Source organism: Rhineura floridana, chromosome 2 (genome assembly GCF_030035675.1).
Source record: "Rhineura floridana isolate rRhiFlo1 chromosome 2, rRhiFlo1.hap2, whole genome shotgun sequence".
NCBI classification, from domain to species: Eukaryota; Metazoa; Chordata; class Lepidosauria; order Squamata; family Rhineuridae; genus Rhineura; species Rhineura floridana.
Window position 1 is genome coordinate 215679500 of NC_084481.1, and position 17505 is coordinate 215697004.

General features: G+C 45.1%; 1 protein-coding gene across 1 annotated transcript; it reads left to right on the forward strand.

The window, feature by feature from the left end:
- Positions 1-2408: 2408 nt before the first annotated feature.
- On the forward strand, positions 2409-16575 carry DLK1 (delta like non-canonical Notch ligand 1). Its single transcript, XM_061613272.1, has 5 exons — positions 2409-3404; positions 9060-9123; positions 11798-11928; positions 14544-14688; positions 15483-16575. The coding sequence occupies exons 1-5, from the start codon at positions 3335-3337 to the stop codon at positions 16189-16191; spliced, it is 1119 nt and encodes a 372-aa protein (XP_061469256.1). The 5' UTR covers positions 2409-3334; the 3' UTR covers positions 16192-16575.
- The last annotated feature ends 930 nt before the right edge of the window (positions 16576-17505 follow it).

A 17505-nucleotide genomic window follows, 5' to 3' on the forward strand; every position in this document is an offset into this window, starting at 1 on the left:
GGGGGGGACTAATGTTACATCCAGATCCCATTCAGCTCCCTCCCATGGTATGCTGGGAAAACGGGTGGCAGAAGGAAACACGTATTTTGTTTCCTTCCACTATGCCCACTAAGCGGCAGCTGGATGTGGCAGCCCTTTCTGCCTGCTCCTCCTCCACTGTCTCCACTCCTGCTGGCCTCCGACAAGATGGATTGCTCCAGCAATGTGTCTTTTGCCTACTGGCTAATTTTCTTTTCAAAAAGGAACGATGGGAGTTGGAGTCCAACAATATCTGAAAGGCACCAGCATCTTCATTCCTGCTGTAAGACGATGTTTGAAAAACTCCCAAATAGGGTGCAGCCTTAGAGGAACCAAGGAGTCTTATTGCTTGAGCCTTATGTAGAATTCTATTTATTCACTGTTCCAAACTGGTTCTGAAGGACATCTTTCATCTTCCTATGGCCACTGGAGTTACTCTCTTTTTTTTAACTCAAAATGACCAAAGGAAGGGTTTTTCTTTCTAAATCGCCATTTTGCATTGTCTACATAGTTTGCCTGTGGTGTTATGGATGACATACATATTTGTATCTCCATCTGAAATCATAACAACCCTTGCTCAAATAAATCTAAGCTGGTTTGGGGGCAGGGTTGGAAAGAGCATCAGACATTGCATTGCTGTGGGAAGTAGCAGCTTAGCTCCCGTTACAATGACAAGTTTTCAGTTGTTTTATTTAAGATCTCTCGCGTGCATGACTATAAAGCTTCTGCAAACCAACATTTACTGCCTCTTGGCAATACATTGTAGCAAAACAACTGGGGTCAGCCCAACCTCAATCTTATTCTGTTGTCACAAAATCAATGTGGGGTAAATGCAACACCAGTGAGAGAATGCGCATTTGTGTTACTGTTTTGGGGATACTCTTGAGAATAAAAAAGCCCTTCATACACATCATTGCAGTCATCCTTACAACAACCTTACAAAGTCGGTCAATATTTAATTCCCTTTCATAGCAAACTCAGGCTGCTGAGTGCCTTTTTCAAGTTTGGAAGTGAAAAAGGGCCACCCCAAAAATAAGGTAGCGGCTTCTATATACTGGTTGGGGTAGGTTTATTTACAAGTTTGTAAAGAAAAATGAAACAAAATGGCCTGACAAAGAGTGTTCCCACCAAATGAGGCTTTAATGCCGTAAACGGGTCATAGAGATATCCTACGTGGGTCATTGAAAAAAGGCTGTTGTATTTTACTTATTGGCTATTCCCGGGAAAGAGTAAATTTAGGTAAAATAGGGGTGGGGGGGGAACATAGGCTGGCATTTTGATGACTATGATGTCATGTGGACGGACGCTGCAAAACATCTGCATGCATGAGGAGCATCCTGCAATCAACATCCATCAGGAACCGCCCAAAGACCTGTGGCCTTCCAGGGCAAGTGGAATATTGAGGTATAAGAGTGTGTGTGTGTGTGTGTGTGTGTGTGTGTGTGTGTGTGTGTGTGTGTGTGTGTGACTGAGTGAAGAAACGTGATGGAAAGAAAGGAGGGATGGACTTGTTCATGCCTGCAACTGCTTATAGCAGGGGTAGGAAACCTAAGGCCAGGTGTCAAATGTGGCCCTCAAAAGCCTTTCTATCTGGTCCTTGGAACTCTCCCCATTCCACACCCCTCTCCCCAGGCCACACCACTCACGGGCCCTACTTCACACCTTTTTGGGGTGTTTTTGCCTGGCTGGAATGTATCTTTGAACATTGATCCTGACCCTTAATTGCCTAGATGGAAGAAAAAGAGAAGTGTGTAAGGCCGTGAACACACTAGTTACCAGAGCAAAGCATTTCCATTAGCTGCACCTGGAAGGGAAACCCATAACATGCCAATCAGTTGTGAAATCGCTTTGTAGCTGAATTTTTTTTTTAAAAAAAGGCTCAAGCTGCTTCCCCCAGGTTTTACTTTTAAAAGGGGCGGGATTTCACTGGCATCATGTGCCCACATTTTCAGAAGAGAGAGGTGAAGACACGCTGGAAAGGGAAAAACAGTGTGTTTCTACTCTTAGCTTGTGTAGAAGCAAGCCTACTGTACAAACGTAAAATTTACACACATTGCTCTGCCCAATTTTGCTTCTGGCCCCGCCCACCACTGGCATGTGGCCCCCAGAAGGGAATGCGGCCCTCAGGCTGAAAAAGTTTCCTGGCTTATAGTAAGTGTCCTGAAAGAGAAGGGATTAGGGTTGTGAGGGTAGAAGGGCAGGATAGAAATATTTTAAATAAATAGTAAATCAATAAATAATGAAATTGACTCCCAAGCAAAACCCAGAAAATAGGCTCCCCTGTGGGACCCGGTAGGTGAACCCCGGGCAGCGCGTCCACCTAAACCGGAGCGGCCAACCCCGCCTGCGAGCCCTCCCCACGTACTGCCAAAGCCGGCGGACGCGGGGAGAAGGCGCGCGAGGCTGGAGCCAAGATCTCGCGACGGCGCTGAGAACGCTCCAACCGCTCCTGATTCCCTTTCGCGAGTGCCAGGCGGACTGGCGCAAGCTATTGCTTGGCTGGGCCAGCGCCGACAGCCGCCGCCGGGGCAGCGCTCGAGCGCTCCGAAGAGCAAGGCTGGCGTCGCTCCCGCACTCTGCCCAACGCGCTGCTCCCTGCTGCCATCTCCCGTCCAGGGTAAGCGAAGGCGCCCGTTTCCTGCGCGGCCCGCCGGCAGACACCCTGGATCCCGAGCGCATCGCGCGCAGCCGGGATAAGAAACGAAGGCGGCTCCAAATCCGGAGCGCCAGCGCAGATGAAGCAGTGCTACTCCCCGAGGCTTTCTCTCGTGGAGGGAGCGAGCGAGCTCTGGCCGGCTGGGAAGCAACACGTGGAGACAAACGGGGCGGGGGGTGCAGACGCATCCTGCGGAGTCAAACGAGGGCAAGCAAGCGCCCGCCCTCCTCACCCTCTTTCTCTAGACCCCTTCTAGTCTTCCTTGACCTCTCCCCCCCTCCCGCTGTGCTTCCTTTCCTCACTACACGTTGTTGCATTTCCCACAAAGATGGTGGCGGGCACGTGAGAACGCGCTCATTCCCTTCCTCCTCTGGCTCGTCTCTCCATCAACATGTACATCAACATCCAAGCTGCAGGCAGAGCCCTCCCCGCCCCTCTTGCTGCGGAAGACGTGCGGGTGCCTTTCCCCACCCTCTCTCCCTTTCCTTTCCTGGAAGAAAAAAAAAACCCCGACATGCAGCGTCTCTGGCAGAAGGTGGACGCGGATGGGACAAGCATCCTGGGTCGAGCTTGCGGAGGCGTGCGTCGCCGCTGTCGTCTTCTTCCTTGCTGAAGGCACGTGAAGCGGGGCATGACCCCCTTTCCCAGACGTGTTTGGGGATGGATTTCCAGACTGGCCGATTCTTCGGTTACTTCTTTTGGCCCCTCGTCAACCTCCCTTTTACCCAAGGTAAGGCGATCCTGGTGGGAATCTTTTTATGAGGGTTTCGCGCGCGCGCGCACACACACGCTCTCCAATTGCCGCTCTTTGTGTCCTGCGGATCCTTTTGACTCGCCTTCGGAGCTGCTGAAACGGCCTCGATCCCCGACATCCAGCGCAAGGCTCGAGGCATGTTTACTCGGAAGCAAATCCCACTCACTTTAGCGTGTGGCGCTCCCCCAGAGTCGGCTCGGCGTGCGGAAGGTGGATGCCGATCCGTGCCTTGCTGGGGATCTGGGTCCTTTGTGTTCTTTGCCGTGACTTCGGTACGCTTTTGGAGCAGGTGCTGCTGTTCTCCCTGCGATGCGGTCCGTGGCCTTCATTCAGGTGGTCCGTGGCATGTCCCCATGAAATCTTCGTACTGATTTTAAATGGCATTTTTGTTGCTTCTGTTTTTATGCTGTATTTTATGGTATTGCCATTTGAATCCTGTGGAATGCGACTTGTGATTCTGTAAAAGACAAGAAATAAATAAGCAACAAAAATCCAGCGAAAAAATCATATGACATCTGGCACCTGGCACAGCACATTGCAATTGCTACAAGGGGCAGAAAAATCATGGTCTGCCAAAACCATCACCACTTTGCAAGTGGTCCATGGGGGGGGGAGAGTCTGGGAACCACTGGCCTAAGAGTTTTGTTTTAGGAGGGTGCCCATTCGATTTGAATAGGGAGGGAGGAGGATGAGAGCATAAATGAGTGCCTTGAGTATTCATGCCATTGCATGCAGATCCAAGTATTGGTAGCAGTGTAACGTGTACACAAGCCCATATATCTCTATTTACTCCATTTTCAATATTTAGTAAAGCAGATCTGACTTACAACCTCATTAGAAAAGGAAGACCCACTATTCATATGCAATTGCCAATTTCTTCGAGTGTGTGTGTTTGGGGGGAGGGTTACATTGCAGCCCAAATACAGGTAACAGCTGTAAAGACTTTGCAAACTTTCTCCCAACCCTCAGTATTATTTTTAAACAGAACAAAATTGCAGTTAATGCCGCTGTAAAGTTTTTTTAGCAGAAATCTTTTACAGCTGTGGGAAGAAAATCACAATGGCTCAAACTACCTTGCTGCTGTACCTTCCCTTCGTCTCTCTGGCTCACTCATTCCTAGTCTTCATCTGATGTAATTTCTTCCTGGTTTAAGGTCACCAGGGGTTAGCCATGTTGAGATTAGGGCTCTCACCTCCTTGGAAAAGTGCCGGAGGAGAACATTCAGCTTGCATGATAACATGTTTCAGTTTGAGTTACTTTACACAGAAATGTTATGTTACATTTGTTTTTAGGACACGATCCATTCAGAGTACAGCATTCTTTAGTCCCGTTTATTTCAGTGGGATAGATGTCATTCACTGCATGCTTAACTCTGCCATTGAAATCAATGGGACTTAAAAATTCCTAAATTTTAGTGGATTGGAATCTAGAGCTGCAATGATATAATAGGACTTACTTCAGAGTAGACATGACCAGGATTGTGCTGTCAGTGTTCTGGTGTTAGTATGTCTTTTAATTCTGGCAAAAGTTGGGGAAAAAGAAAGGGAAAAAGTATGATTGCCATTTTTGTTAGATATTTCATAGATCATTTAACTCCTGAATTCACTGTTTGTGATCAATCTCTGCAATCATTCCTCTCCTCAGCAGAAGAATTAAATTAGTCCAGATGTAACTTTGTCTTTAAATACAATCATATGTTTTTCTGCTATTGCCAAGATCTGGTATAATATTGCCATGTAGCTCAATCCTATGCATGGGACTGAGTCCCTCCCACTGAGTTCAACAGGATGTAATGGCAAGTAAGTATATATTCACTAACAGGCAAAAAACCTTGCAGTTTAAGAACGTACCTATAGCCAACAGATATTTCTATCAAACTTTAAAAAGCAGGGAAATGGGGCAGCTGCAGTGAATGCACCAGGGGAGCAGGAGACCTGACCTCCTCTCTGAGATATTGTACTGCCCTACAAATTGGTCAAAATGCAAACACAATTTGGGTTGGTCTTTCACAGTCCAGTCCACTTCCTGTGTAGCTTGAAAGAATTTGATAATGTTACAATATCTCAGAGAGGAGGTCAGGTCTCCTGCTCCCCTGGTGCATTCACTATAGCTGCCCAGTTTCCCTGCTTTTTAAAATTTAATAGAAATATCTGTTGGCTATAGGTATGTTCTTAAACCACAAGGTTTTTTGCCTATTAGAGAATTTCTCTGCTTTTTAATCTGGGAGGTAAGAAATGGGATCCTGTGCAAGATTGCTGAGAATGAATTGATCATTTGCATGCTTATTGAGTTCAGTGGGATTTACTCCCCTGCAATCATGCTTAGGATAGGTGAAACTGACCACAGGGGATGGGGAGGGGGGAGGAGGAGGAGGGAGGGGAGAGAGGGCAGAGGGGAGGAGGGGGATAGGAGCAGGCAGGAGGGGAAGAAAAGGACAGGTTTGATTATTTGTATGTTTATTGAGTTCAGTGGGATCTACTCCCATGCAATCATGCTTAGGATAGGTAAAATTGACCGGGGGGATGGATGGAGGGCTGGAGTGGTCAGGGGAGGAGTAAAAGGAAGAGGGGAGGGGAGGGGAGGAGGAAGGGGGAGGAGGGGAAAGGCATGTCTGATCATTTTCATGCTTATTGAGTTCAATGGGATTTACTCCTATTCAATCATGGTTAGGATAGGTAAAACTGACCATGGGGCAGGAGGAGGGGGAGGGGGAAGGAGCGGATTGGATGGGGTGGGGCAAAGGAAGGGGGATGGGGAGGGCAGGTTTGATCATTTGCATGCTTGTTGAATTCAGTGGTATTTACTCCCGTGCAATCATGCTTAAGATAGGTAAAACTGACCATAGGGAGGAGGAGGAGGGGGGGGAGGAGGGGATTACAAGGGGAAGGGGGAGGGAAGGGACAAGTGGGAGGGGATAGGAGGGAGGAGAAGGGAGTGTGGGTTTGATCATTTGCATGCTTTTTGAGTTCAGTGGGATTTATTCTGTGCAATTATGTTTAGGATAGGTGAAACTGACCTGGGGGAGGGAAAGGGGAGGGGGACGGGGACAGGAGGAGATTGGGTGGGTGGACACTGGGCAGCAGCGAAGCCCCTTTCCAAAAGAAAAACATTGTGGACAGTATCATTGCTTTTCAGCATTTCCCCCACCTTTTTATTCCACAGCAGGCACATGTAGCCTCCCACCCAAATTTAAACCAAAGCTGCCACTGGCCACATCCACACCAGACCTTTATTTCACTTGAGACAGTCAAGGCTTCTCTCAGAGAATCCTGGGAAGTGTAGCTAGTGAAGGTTGCTGTGAGTTGCTGGGAGATGCCCCGTTCCTCTCACAGAGCTTCAGTCAGAGCGGATGATTGTTAAACCACTCTGGCCACTGGAGCTCTATCAGGGGAATAGGAATCTCCTCTCAGCGCTCTTCACAAAATATACTTCCCAGGATTCTTTGGGGAAAGCCATGACTGTCTCAAGTGAAATAAAGGTCTGGTGTGGGTGTGGTCCCCTGATTAGCCAACTAAGCAGCTGTGAGTCTGGCTTTTAGAACACTGACAGTTGGTTCTTACTGAGCATGCCTGACATTATCACTAACTTCAATGTAAAATTTCTTAAATTAATTAAAAATCAGCCAGGTATTTTTTTTTTTTCATTTTTAAAGTGCAGAAGTTGAATATCAGAGTATGGGGCAAGGTCGGTAATGGGATTACAGGTACTCTGTGAACATGGCTGATTTTTAAAGAATTTCAACAGATTATGAGAACTCTGACAGAAAAAAGTCCAAAAGGGGTCTGTTTCCCCCCCTCTCTTTTAGAATTTGAACTCTCAATTCTCTCTGACTGTTTTGTGTATCGCCATGAAAATTTAGAGGGTTGTTAAGCAAGCATTTCTGAGTTCAGGACCATGAGTTTTGTAAGGTTTTGTTTTGAAATGAACTTATGGGAAGCATCAGAATGGCATGGGGGTATTTTCAATTTAACATTGCAGAATGTGAAAAATCCATACTGGCTATAGTATACAGCCACTCTTGTGGCTGTATAATATGACTGTTGTCTTAGAGTGCAATCTTGTGCATGTTTACTCTGAAGTAAGCCACATTGTGTTCAGCGAAGCTTACACCCAGCTAAGAGTGCACAGTATTGCAGCTTTTACATCCAAGAAAACATGCCCAGGATTGGACTTCACAATCTGTTTTTATGTAGTTGTATCTAGGTGTTTCATTACACAAACCTATCAACATAACGAGCTTCAATTAACCTTTGCTTCTCTTCTCAATTTAACCAAATTAGTTCAGCCAAATTATTTTTTCCCAATGAAACATCATGGTTGGATATGTTCAGTGTTTATGCTGCGGAATCAAGATCCTAGGAGCTGCTGTTGCATGAGCAGCTGTTATTAACGCTTTGCTCCTGAATACACTCCTTTAAGAATAAGTTCTCTTGAAATCCATGTAACTTATTTCCAAGTAAAAGTTTCAAGTAGAAGAATATAATCAAGGTTGTTAATATGAAATGAGAAGGGATTAATCACAGATGGATTTTTTTTATTACACCTTGAAATTAACATCATTTGTATTAAAAATTCTGCGCCATGACAGGGTGATGTTCATGATTTTGAAATGCTTTCAGATGTTTTTACTGCTTTCAACTATTTGTAATTGTTTTTCTAAAAAAAACAAACTGTTTTCGGCTGTCTTGTTGTTTGTCGCCCTGGGTTCCTTTGGGGAGAAGTGTGGGATAGAAATTTAATAAATAAAGCAATAATAAAAATACCATCATTATTGTATTAATTTAATTATTACTAATAATTTAACACTACTAACAACAGTTGTAAAGGAGACCATTCTATTGTATTCTGTTTTCAGCTCTGAGGCTTGTCACAAGTGGCAGCTGCAACAAAATGTTACAGCATGGAGTGCTACTGTTCTGAATTCCAACTCCAGTCCCCCTCGACTCTCGTTTTCAGTTCCCCTTCCCCCCCCCACAACAGTCAGTCACTATTCCGTGCCTACTGAGCATGCTCAGTCCCCATTCTGCTGTTGAAGGGTTTTCCTCCTTCCCCACCCCCCTTAGGGTTTTTTCTCCCCTAAATATTCGTTTGTATTTCTGCAAACCTTGGAGTTTCACCCAGGTGACATCTCCCTCTTGTATATGCATTGTGCAGTTTTGGTACAGGCATTGTACTGTTAGGGGACAGGTTAAGGTTGCTGGGGACAGGCCGTAGCTCAGTGGCAGAGCATCTGCCTTGCATGCAGAAGATCCCAGGTTCAATCCTTGGCATCTCCAGGTAGAGCTGGAAGAGACACCCTGCCTGAGACCCTGGAGAGCTGCTGCCAGTCAGTGTAGACAATACTGAACTAGATGGACCAGTGGGTCAGACTTGGTATAAGATAGCTTCCTATGTTCCTATATAAGCAACAATACTCGGAGCCTGAACATTAGAAATAGAAGGAATGTATTTTGAAAGTATAAAATGGATATATGTACTTACATTATGCATATGTGTTTTAATCAACTACCGTGCTGCTAATGAAATATTTGCATTGGCAATATTGTCATTTTAAAGTAGGTTTTTCATTTTAAAATGCTATAAGGAATAAAATACTTCTGCACTATAATGTTGTAAATTTTATTATTTTAGGAGTTGAATGCAAACCTGGTTGTCATCCAGTAAGTGGATATTGTGAAGTTTCAAGTGAATGCAGGTAAATTAACAAAAAACATTTTTTTCCATGTGAGAAAGAGATACTGTTTCAGTTAATCATGCTGTCAGTTTTTATTTCGTTTTCAATTATCAGGTGCATAAGAACGATTTGTGTGGAAAATGTGATTTAGTAACAAATGCTTTCGTTAGAACTGTGTGACAATTAGTTTTATAAATATTTTAAAATAGCATAAGACAGCAGATAATACAAATTATGAGATACAAGGTTGCGTAGCAAAACGAAACAATATCAGTAGTTTAGCTAGTTAATTTATTATCCTTGTATATCGCTTCACATGTCCAGAGGCGTCTTGAATTGATTTGCAATGATGAAATATGTAAGAAATTCAAATATGAAATACTAAATATGTTTAGTCAGATATAAAATACTAAATGTATTTAGTCAAAGAAAAAGTACTCTGAAAGAACACAAAATATCCAGCCCCTCATAAGAACATAAGAAGATTCTGATGGTTCAGGCCAAAGGCTCATCTAGACCAACATCCTGTTCTCACAGATGCCCCCAATGGAAGCCCACAAGCAGAACCTAGGTGCAACAGCACTGTTCCCATCTGTGATTCCCAGCCGCAGGTATTCAGAGGTATATTCCATTCACACAGGATGAACACCAGTAGCCACCAATGGTCCTAAAAATATAGAGAGATAAATGCATGATAGTTTAAATTTGGTCTATTGGCGTTACGCTCACACAGAAGTCACAACTGATTTTGAAATTCCATGGAAATATTTGGGGGCTTGTTTAGAAACAATCCCATGCTTTAGGTGTACATGCAACTGGGGCTATGGATATGGAACCTCATAGAACAGCAGCAGTTGTGCTGATCAGCAGTTTGGAGACAGGAGCGTAAGGTACAGATTAGGGATGGGGGAAATTCAGTACAGTTAACATTTGAAGGAGGATCTGGCTGATTCCCACAGTCCGAAACAATCTGAGGACCAAAACGCAGCCAGCCTTCGGAATTCGCACTTCTCTAAATTTTGCAGTGCAATTCTCCAGCGAAAATAATGTCCACAAAAATGCATATGGTGGGATAAAGCGTGCAGAGAAATGCATGTATTAGTAAAAAGAGCATATTATTTATTACATATGGGGAAATTGCTTTGTAACAAATTGCTTTGAAAATTGCATACAAACGTGTGTATTAGGAGAAACTCTCTCTAAAATGCTGATGAATTGTCGTAATGACTTTTTAAAAATATATATATCACAAACTGATGTGAAAATATGCCACCCTGGGTTCCTTTAGGAGGAAGGGTGGGATATGAAGTTAATTAAATAATTAATGATGATGATGAAAAATTAAGATTGGAAACATGAGAAACTGAAACTGACAGATTCACCCATCCCGAAGGAATACTAATCCAGGCCCACTTGAACACCTCATCAGCGCTTTTACCAATTCTCATAAAGGGCTCTATGTTATAGCTGCTGCAGGTGCACATGTGGTTCTTTATTTTACTAGGCATATAGAAGCAGTGTTCCATCCACAGATGGACTCAAAACAGGGTTTGGACTCCTGCAGCAAAACAATCTGTGTTCCAATCCAGCGATGCCTTTCATGCGTGGAACGGCACTTGTCGTTCTGAAGCGCTTCTGCTTGCAAGCAAAGGAACAGCTCCATGCATGTATGTGTGTGCGGAGCTCTCCCCTTCCGTTGAAGCAAATGGGAAATCACATTTGCCCAGAGATGTGTCTTCCTGTGCTCCAGAGGGCAGAACTAGATCTAATGAGCTTATGTTACAGGAGGGTAGATTTCAGTTGAACATTAGGAGAAACATCTTGAAAATAAGAGCAGTTTGAGAATGGAACCAATTACCTAGAGGGATGATGGGTTCCAGTGAGGACTGGGGTCTTCAAGAGGAAGCTGGACAGATATTTGTTGGGGGTGTTCTGGCTCTAGATTTCCTGCCTCAAGTAGGGGATTGGATGAGGTGGCCAATAGGGCTCTCACCATCTCTGATTCTATAACACACACAACAGGGGTAGCACAGTGTGGTCTCCTCCAGATCTTGTGGACTACAAGTCCCATCATTCCTATGCTGTCTGAAGCTGATGGGAGTTGTAGTTCAGAACAGGACACCATGTTGGCTGCCCCTGACATGGAGGGTATGGTTTGGTGCCATGAAGGCTGGTCCTTTAGGGCAAATGGGGCACTGCCCCACCAACCTCACTCTGCCCTCAGCCAGCCCCCACATGTCTGCCTTCTGACTTAACAAGTAGTCCAGGGGGTGGCACTGCCCGTCATCTTCCTCCTCAGTCTCGGTGTTGTCCTTGTAGAACTGAGCAGGATGGAGGATGGGTCAAAGCTAGAATTAGTTGGCTCTACCTGTCATTGACTCCATCTACTGTTGGTCCCTCTGCCTTCTGCCCTGCCAGGCCCAATGGGCACCAGCCACCACTGGACTGGCAGTATAAAGTGGAACTGAGAAATGAACCAATTGTTAGGAAATGAGTTTTGTAGGCAACAGCTAACTACATTAGATATACAATGTACCTAAAATTGTTTCAACTATTTCTGGAATGTTTCTATATAAAGTGAAGCAATTAATTGCAATTCATTTGTATGCCACCCTGGGCTCCTACTGGGAGGAAGGGTATTTGCAAAAGAGATCTCAGCCGGGCTCGTAATCAAGTTTGGGTGCCTTTCCTTTAGATGTCAACCCGGTTGGCAAGGCCCACTCTGTGATCAGTGTATCCCTTTCCCTGGCTGCGTGCATGGGACGTGTGCCAAACCGTGGCAATGCATGTGTGAGGAGGGATGGATCGGCAGCCTCTGCGATACAGGTTTGCAAACCATTTGCTTTCTCTGAGAAGATCCAGATGCATTAAACCATACAGTTACAGCTCCATCTGGTGCTGAAGATATGCAATTTCCTCCCTCCCTCCTTTTCTTTGCAGTGAAGGCAGCTTGTAGTGCAGCTATTCAGCTGGTCAGAAGTTTGGATAAACAGAAGTTCCACTTAGGGCCAAACTATAGGCTACATGGAAGAATTGACATATTTATTTTACTGTTCAAAGGACCTGTGGCCCCCTTCTCCAAAATTGGTGGTGCTGGGAGGGTTTAGGCAGGGGATCTGTGATGACTCTAATTTCCCATATATATTTTTTTTCCAAAAAGCTGAAAAGCAGCTATGCTGAGGTAGTGCATGAACTGCATTTTGGGGAGCTGGGGAATTTTTCAGCCTTTATTCTGCTGTTTCCCTGATCAACGTAACTCCCTCTCCCCAAAGCTGCTATAAACATGGCGAGGGGGGTGAGGAAAGACATAGGAACAGAAAGGCGCATAGGAAGCTGCCTTATACTGAGTCAGGCCACTGGTCATAAGAACATAAGAAGAGCCTGCTGGATCAGGCCAGTGGCCCATCTAGTCCTCTTCTTGCAGTGGCCAACCAGATGCCCATGGAAGCACTCTCTTCTCCTGAGGCTTCCAGTAACTGGTCTTCAGAAGCATGCTGCCTCTGACTATGGTGGCAGAGCACAGCCATCATGGCTAGTAGCCATGGATAGCCTTATCCTGCATGGTCCATCTAGCTTAGTATTGTCAACACCGACTGATAGCAGCTCTCCAGGGTTTCAGGCAGGATTCTCCCCCAGCCCTACCTGGAGATGCCGGGGATTGAACCTGGGACCTTTTGCGTGCAAGGCAGATGCTCTACCACTGAGCTACTGGCTTCAAGTGGGGCTAAGAGCAGCACTGAATGGGGCCTGATCAGGTGCTGGATAAACAGATAGCTACTCCCCTAGCTTTGCCGCCCCAGTCCAATGTATCCACCATCCTGGCATGGCTTGTTTTCAGTATTAAAACATACACACTCTCATTGAGAGATCTTGTCATAGATTTCCTGGATATTTATTTACTTGTATTTATTAAATTTATATCCTGCCCTTCTTCCCAGAAGGAGCCCAGGGCAGCAATATAATATGTAGTTTGGCCCTCCATTGGGTTTATTATTCCAAGGGAGCAAGGCTGGCCCTACCATTAGACAGAAGGAAGCAGAGGCCAAGGGATGGGATCGTCGTGAGCCACACAGCATGCCCAGAGCCTCCTAAGGCAGCGAAGGATGCTGTCCCATTGCGTGTTTGAAATAAATGCCACTGCCAGTCAGGTTGGCTTTTGTACGTGGCCTAGTTGAAGGCGCCATTTTGCCCTTTGCCTCAGTCAGCAAAGTATCTTGAGCCAGCCCTGCAATGGAGGATTAAATCTCTGCATACGCATTACAACAAAGTTTATGGCCCTCACAGGATCACTATGAGAACACATTTGAATGTTGTCTCTTTAGCGTGGTTGCCACTTCACCATGGCTTGATCCCACTCTGCAGCGTTAACATCTAAAATGGATAATCCCACATGGGACAGGTTGATCCCATGGGGCAGTACCACACCAGGGCTGAACCTCCTTGGACCAGTGGTGTTGGTGTGATAGTGTCCCACCTGATTCTTGGTTTTAGATGTTTACTGCTGCATTATGGAATCTAGCTGTAGAGAAGAGGTAACTGCAGAAACAATGTATAAACTGGCTCCAGTGGGCAGCAGTGTTGGGAAAGACCTCTGATCAAGACCCTCACTTAGCCAGAGCAGCCAGTACTGAGCTACATGGACCAGTGATCTGACTTAGTCTGAGATAGATGCATATGTTCCTCATAAATGTACAGTGCAATCCTATGCATGTCTACTTGGGCATGTCCCATTTAGTTTAGTGGGATTCACTCCCAGTTAAGGAGGTATAGGATTACAGCTGTAAATAAATATTTTATTATTATTATTATTATTACTACTACTACTACTACCACCACCACCACCAATTCAGTTTCTTACCCACCCTTCACCAGACAGTTCCAGTGCAAGTTACAGCAATGTAAAATTCAATATTGAAAGCTATTTAAAACAAATTACAGTCACAGGAATAGGGTGGGTCCTGAAAATATTCAATGCTAGTCCTTTAGTCCTACTCAGAGTAGATCCACTGAAGTTAATAGACATGACTAACTTAGGTTCATTAATTTCAGTGGGTCTACTCTGAGTAGGACTTAGTGGACTACAACCCATACAGCATGTAGTTCAGTCAGGTGTTAAGGTAAAGAGGTGTACCTTCAGCATGCAACAGAACCTATATAATGAAGGTGCCAGATGCACCTCAGTGGCAAAGGAATTCCACAACTTAGGAAGCTGCCACAGAGACTGCCCTCTCCCTGGTCACCACCATCCCTGAAATTCTGAAGGCGGTAGAACTACCAAGAGGGACCCCTCTGCAGATCAACACACCCAGAGGGTCTGTAGGGAAAGAGGCCATCTTTTAGATATTTTCAAATAAATATGCACTGTTAAAGGAAGAACCTTTCGGGTAATCATAAGAAGAAAATGTTGATTTTTGTTTGTTCTTGTTGTATTGTTAATACAGATGTTCATCCTTGCTCTTCAAAGCCTTGTACAAATAACTCAACCACTTGCATTGAAACTGGCGATGGTGGATACATTTGTTTGTGTGCTCAAGGATATACTGGAAAAAACTGCCGCGTGAAAAAAGGGCCCTGTATCGTTAATGGGTAAATATGGATGAAACTTGGGAATGTTTTATCGTTTGTTAGGCTGACACCTACATGTATTTGCATAGGGCAGGGGTCCCCAGCCTTTGTTGTTGTTAATAAGGGCACATTTGGAAACCTAAGAAACTGTTATAGGCACCCCAAAGTACCCATTTCACAGAAGAAAAACTGGCAATGCTAGACCACCACCACTACCCTGCAAACAAATACCGCACACACAACAAAACAAGTAAAACAGACTAAAACAGCAGGCAACAACACCCCCAAAAGCCATGAAACCCTCAAATTAAGAGTAAAATATTGGGAGGACCAGGAGGCACCAAAGGGAATGTCTGGGGGCATCATGGTGCCCCCAGTTGCCACGTTGGGGACAACAGGCATCGGGCCAAAACAAACATCACGGTGGCAGCCATGTTTGTTTATTCACTTGGCTGTCCCGTTCTTCCATAAGGGTAGGTCTAATTTCTGCAACAAAAGGAGCATATGGGTGAAGGAGGGCAAAAACCCACATTTCCTCCCCACATTCTGTCACTTCAGGAACTTATCATCATCATCATCTCAGGGTGGGTTACAAAAATGTAAACATATGATATGAAAAACAATTTAAAAAGAACCTAAAATCCCAAAATCAGGGCAGGGGGTATATTTCCCTAGCCCAGCTCATTTCTGGTTTTGAAGATATAATGGGCAGGGTGGGGGGAGAGAAAAGGTCTCTCATTCTACAGGAGAGGAGAGATCAGTTCTGATTTATTCATGGACTTCCTCCCATCCCACCCCTCCTTTTTTAACTTCAGTTCTCCGTGCCAGAATGGAGGGACCTGTGTCGACAGCAATGGTTTTGCACCACACGCTTCCTGCCTGTGCCTTCCTGGTTTTACTGGACATTTTTGTGAAATAGATATGGACGACTGTGAGTCAAACCCATGTGAAAATGGGGGAACGTGCACAGATATTGGCAGGGGTTTCCGCTGCCTGTGCCCCACCGGGTATGGAGGTGCATCATGCGGCAGCCGCGTCACCACCTGCGCCAGTGGCCCGTGCCAAAATGGTGGGACATGTCACGAACACCCCAGTGGAAGCTTCCAGTGCATTTGCAAGCCACATTATGTCGGGGTCACTTGTGCTTCTTCCAGTAGAAATGTGAGTGTTGGTGTGGAGGCTAAACACAGGTGGAATCACCATCTGCACCCTAAAGCTCACACCAAACCAGATCGCTCCCAAGAACAAGAAGTCTTGACCATAAAGGAGACAATGGAAAGCAGGCGCCAGTTGCTTAATAAGAGTCAGGTGATCTGCTTCATGGTGCTTGGCTTGCTTACATGCCTTGTTGTGCTGGGTACAACTGGGATTATCTTTTTCTCCAAATTTGAAGCATGGCTTGCAAATGCCAGATACAGCCATCTGGTACGCAAGGAGAGGGATTGCTTTCTGAAGGCTAATGATGGCGAGAACCTTTCTGTGAACATCATATTTCCTGAGAAGATCAAACAAACTAACGAATGAGAAAGAACTGTACCAATGTCTAGGCTCTGTCCAAAGTCTTATATTTGGCAACAATACATGCTCTTGTTGTGTAGGTGGTTGGCTTTTCATTTTTTTTGCAGATCAAAACATTTGCTGGCTTTGGGACCAGTTGGCGATAAGAAATAGTCTGTATTTGTGTCACCCAAAGAAATATCCCATTCCCATTATAATATTTTTTAAAATCAAATAATATGGTAAATCCATGAATCTTAATTTCTTTTTTGGGGAAAAAAGGCAGGTGACACATTGTGAAATAAGAGAACTGTCATCATTGTATTATCTGTAGCTTGTTTGGAAATTGTGATACTTCTAAGTCACTTTCCAATGCTTGTTTTTTAATAAAGAGTAATTAAGGGCTATATAGATTTATGTTCTCAGGGGTGTTTTCTCTGCTTTATATTTAAATGCCCATTTAGGCATTCGCTTTGGTCTGGTTCAAACTGATGCTCTCTCAGGAGTGGGGAACCTCAGACCTAGGAGGTCTTCCAGGCCTCTCTTATCTGGCCCTTAGGACTCCCTCAGACCACACTCCTTCTCCCCAGGCCACACCTCCCTCTGGCCCTGCTCTGTGCCCCCCTCAAGTGCTTTTGGCTGACTGTGTCCTTGAACTATGATGATATCTCTTGCTTGCCCGAATGAAGCATGTGAATGTGCAGAAATGTCTGGCTTTTATGTGGCTGGAATGTAGCCTACAGTACAGAGGTAAGTGTTACATTCACTGCTCCACCCACTTTTGCCTCTGGCCACACTCACCACTGCCATGTGGTCCCCAGAAGGTTGCCCATAAGGAAATGTGGCCCTCAGGCTGAAAAAGATTCCCCATCTCTGCTCACGTGGTGAAGATGCATCTAGTCCTGCATCCTGTTGTTTCCTACAGTGACCAACAGGTGCCACTGGGAAGCCCACAAACAGAACAAAAAGGCAGCAGCTCTGTTCCACTATAGCTTTCCAGCAGTAGTGGTGTACTGTCCCCAAACTTGGAATAACCAGTAGCAGTAATACTTAACATGTGTATGTAAAGAAAGGGCTTTACTCCTTCTCACACACACATGCACCATGACTGCCAGTCATGCGAAAGGGCTCTCAGGTACGTTGCCTCCACACTTGTTTATGATCCTTCTAACCCTGGGCAGACATGAAACCCAAAGGTGAAGGACAAACACTTACGAAGGGAGACAGAGAGAGCATCTGGCTTACCTATCTCTCACCAGAGACCGATGTAACTTGTTTTTATCTGTCAGATCCCACTGCCACACTTGTGTAGCATGAAGCCAAATGGTCTAGCCCAGGGGT

Coding starts and splice junctions, on each gene's coding strand:
- DLK1 (XM_061613272.1), top strand. CDS start 3,335: ATGGATTTCCAGACTGGCCGATTCTTCGGTTACTTCTTTTGGCCCCTC. Junction 3,405..9,059: donor CAACCTCCCTTTTACCCAAG/GTAAGGCGATCC, acceptor TTATTATTTTAG/GAGTTGAATGCAAACCTGGT. Junction 9,124..11,797: donor GAAGTTTCAAGTGAATGCAG/GTAAATTAACAA, acceptor CCTTTCCTTTAG/ATGTCAACCCGGTTGGCAAG.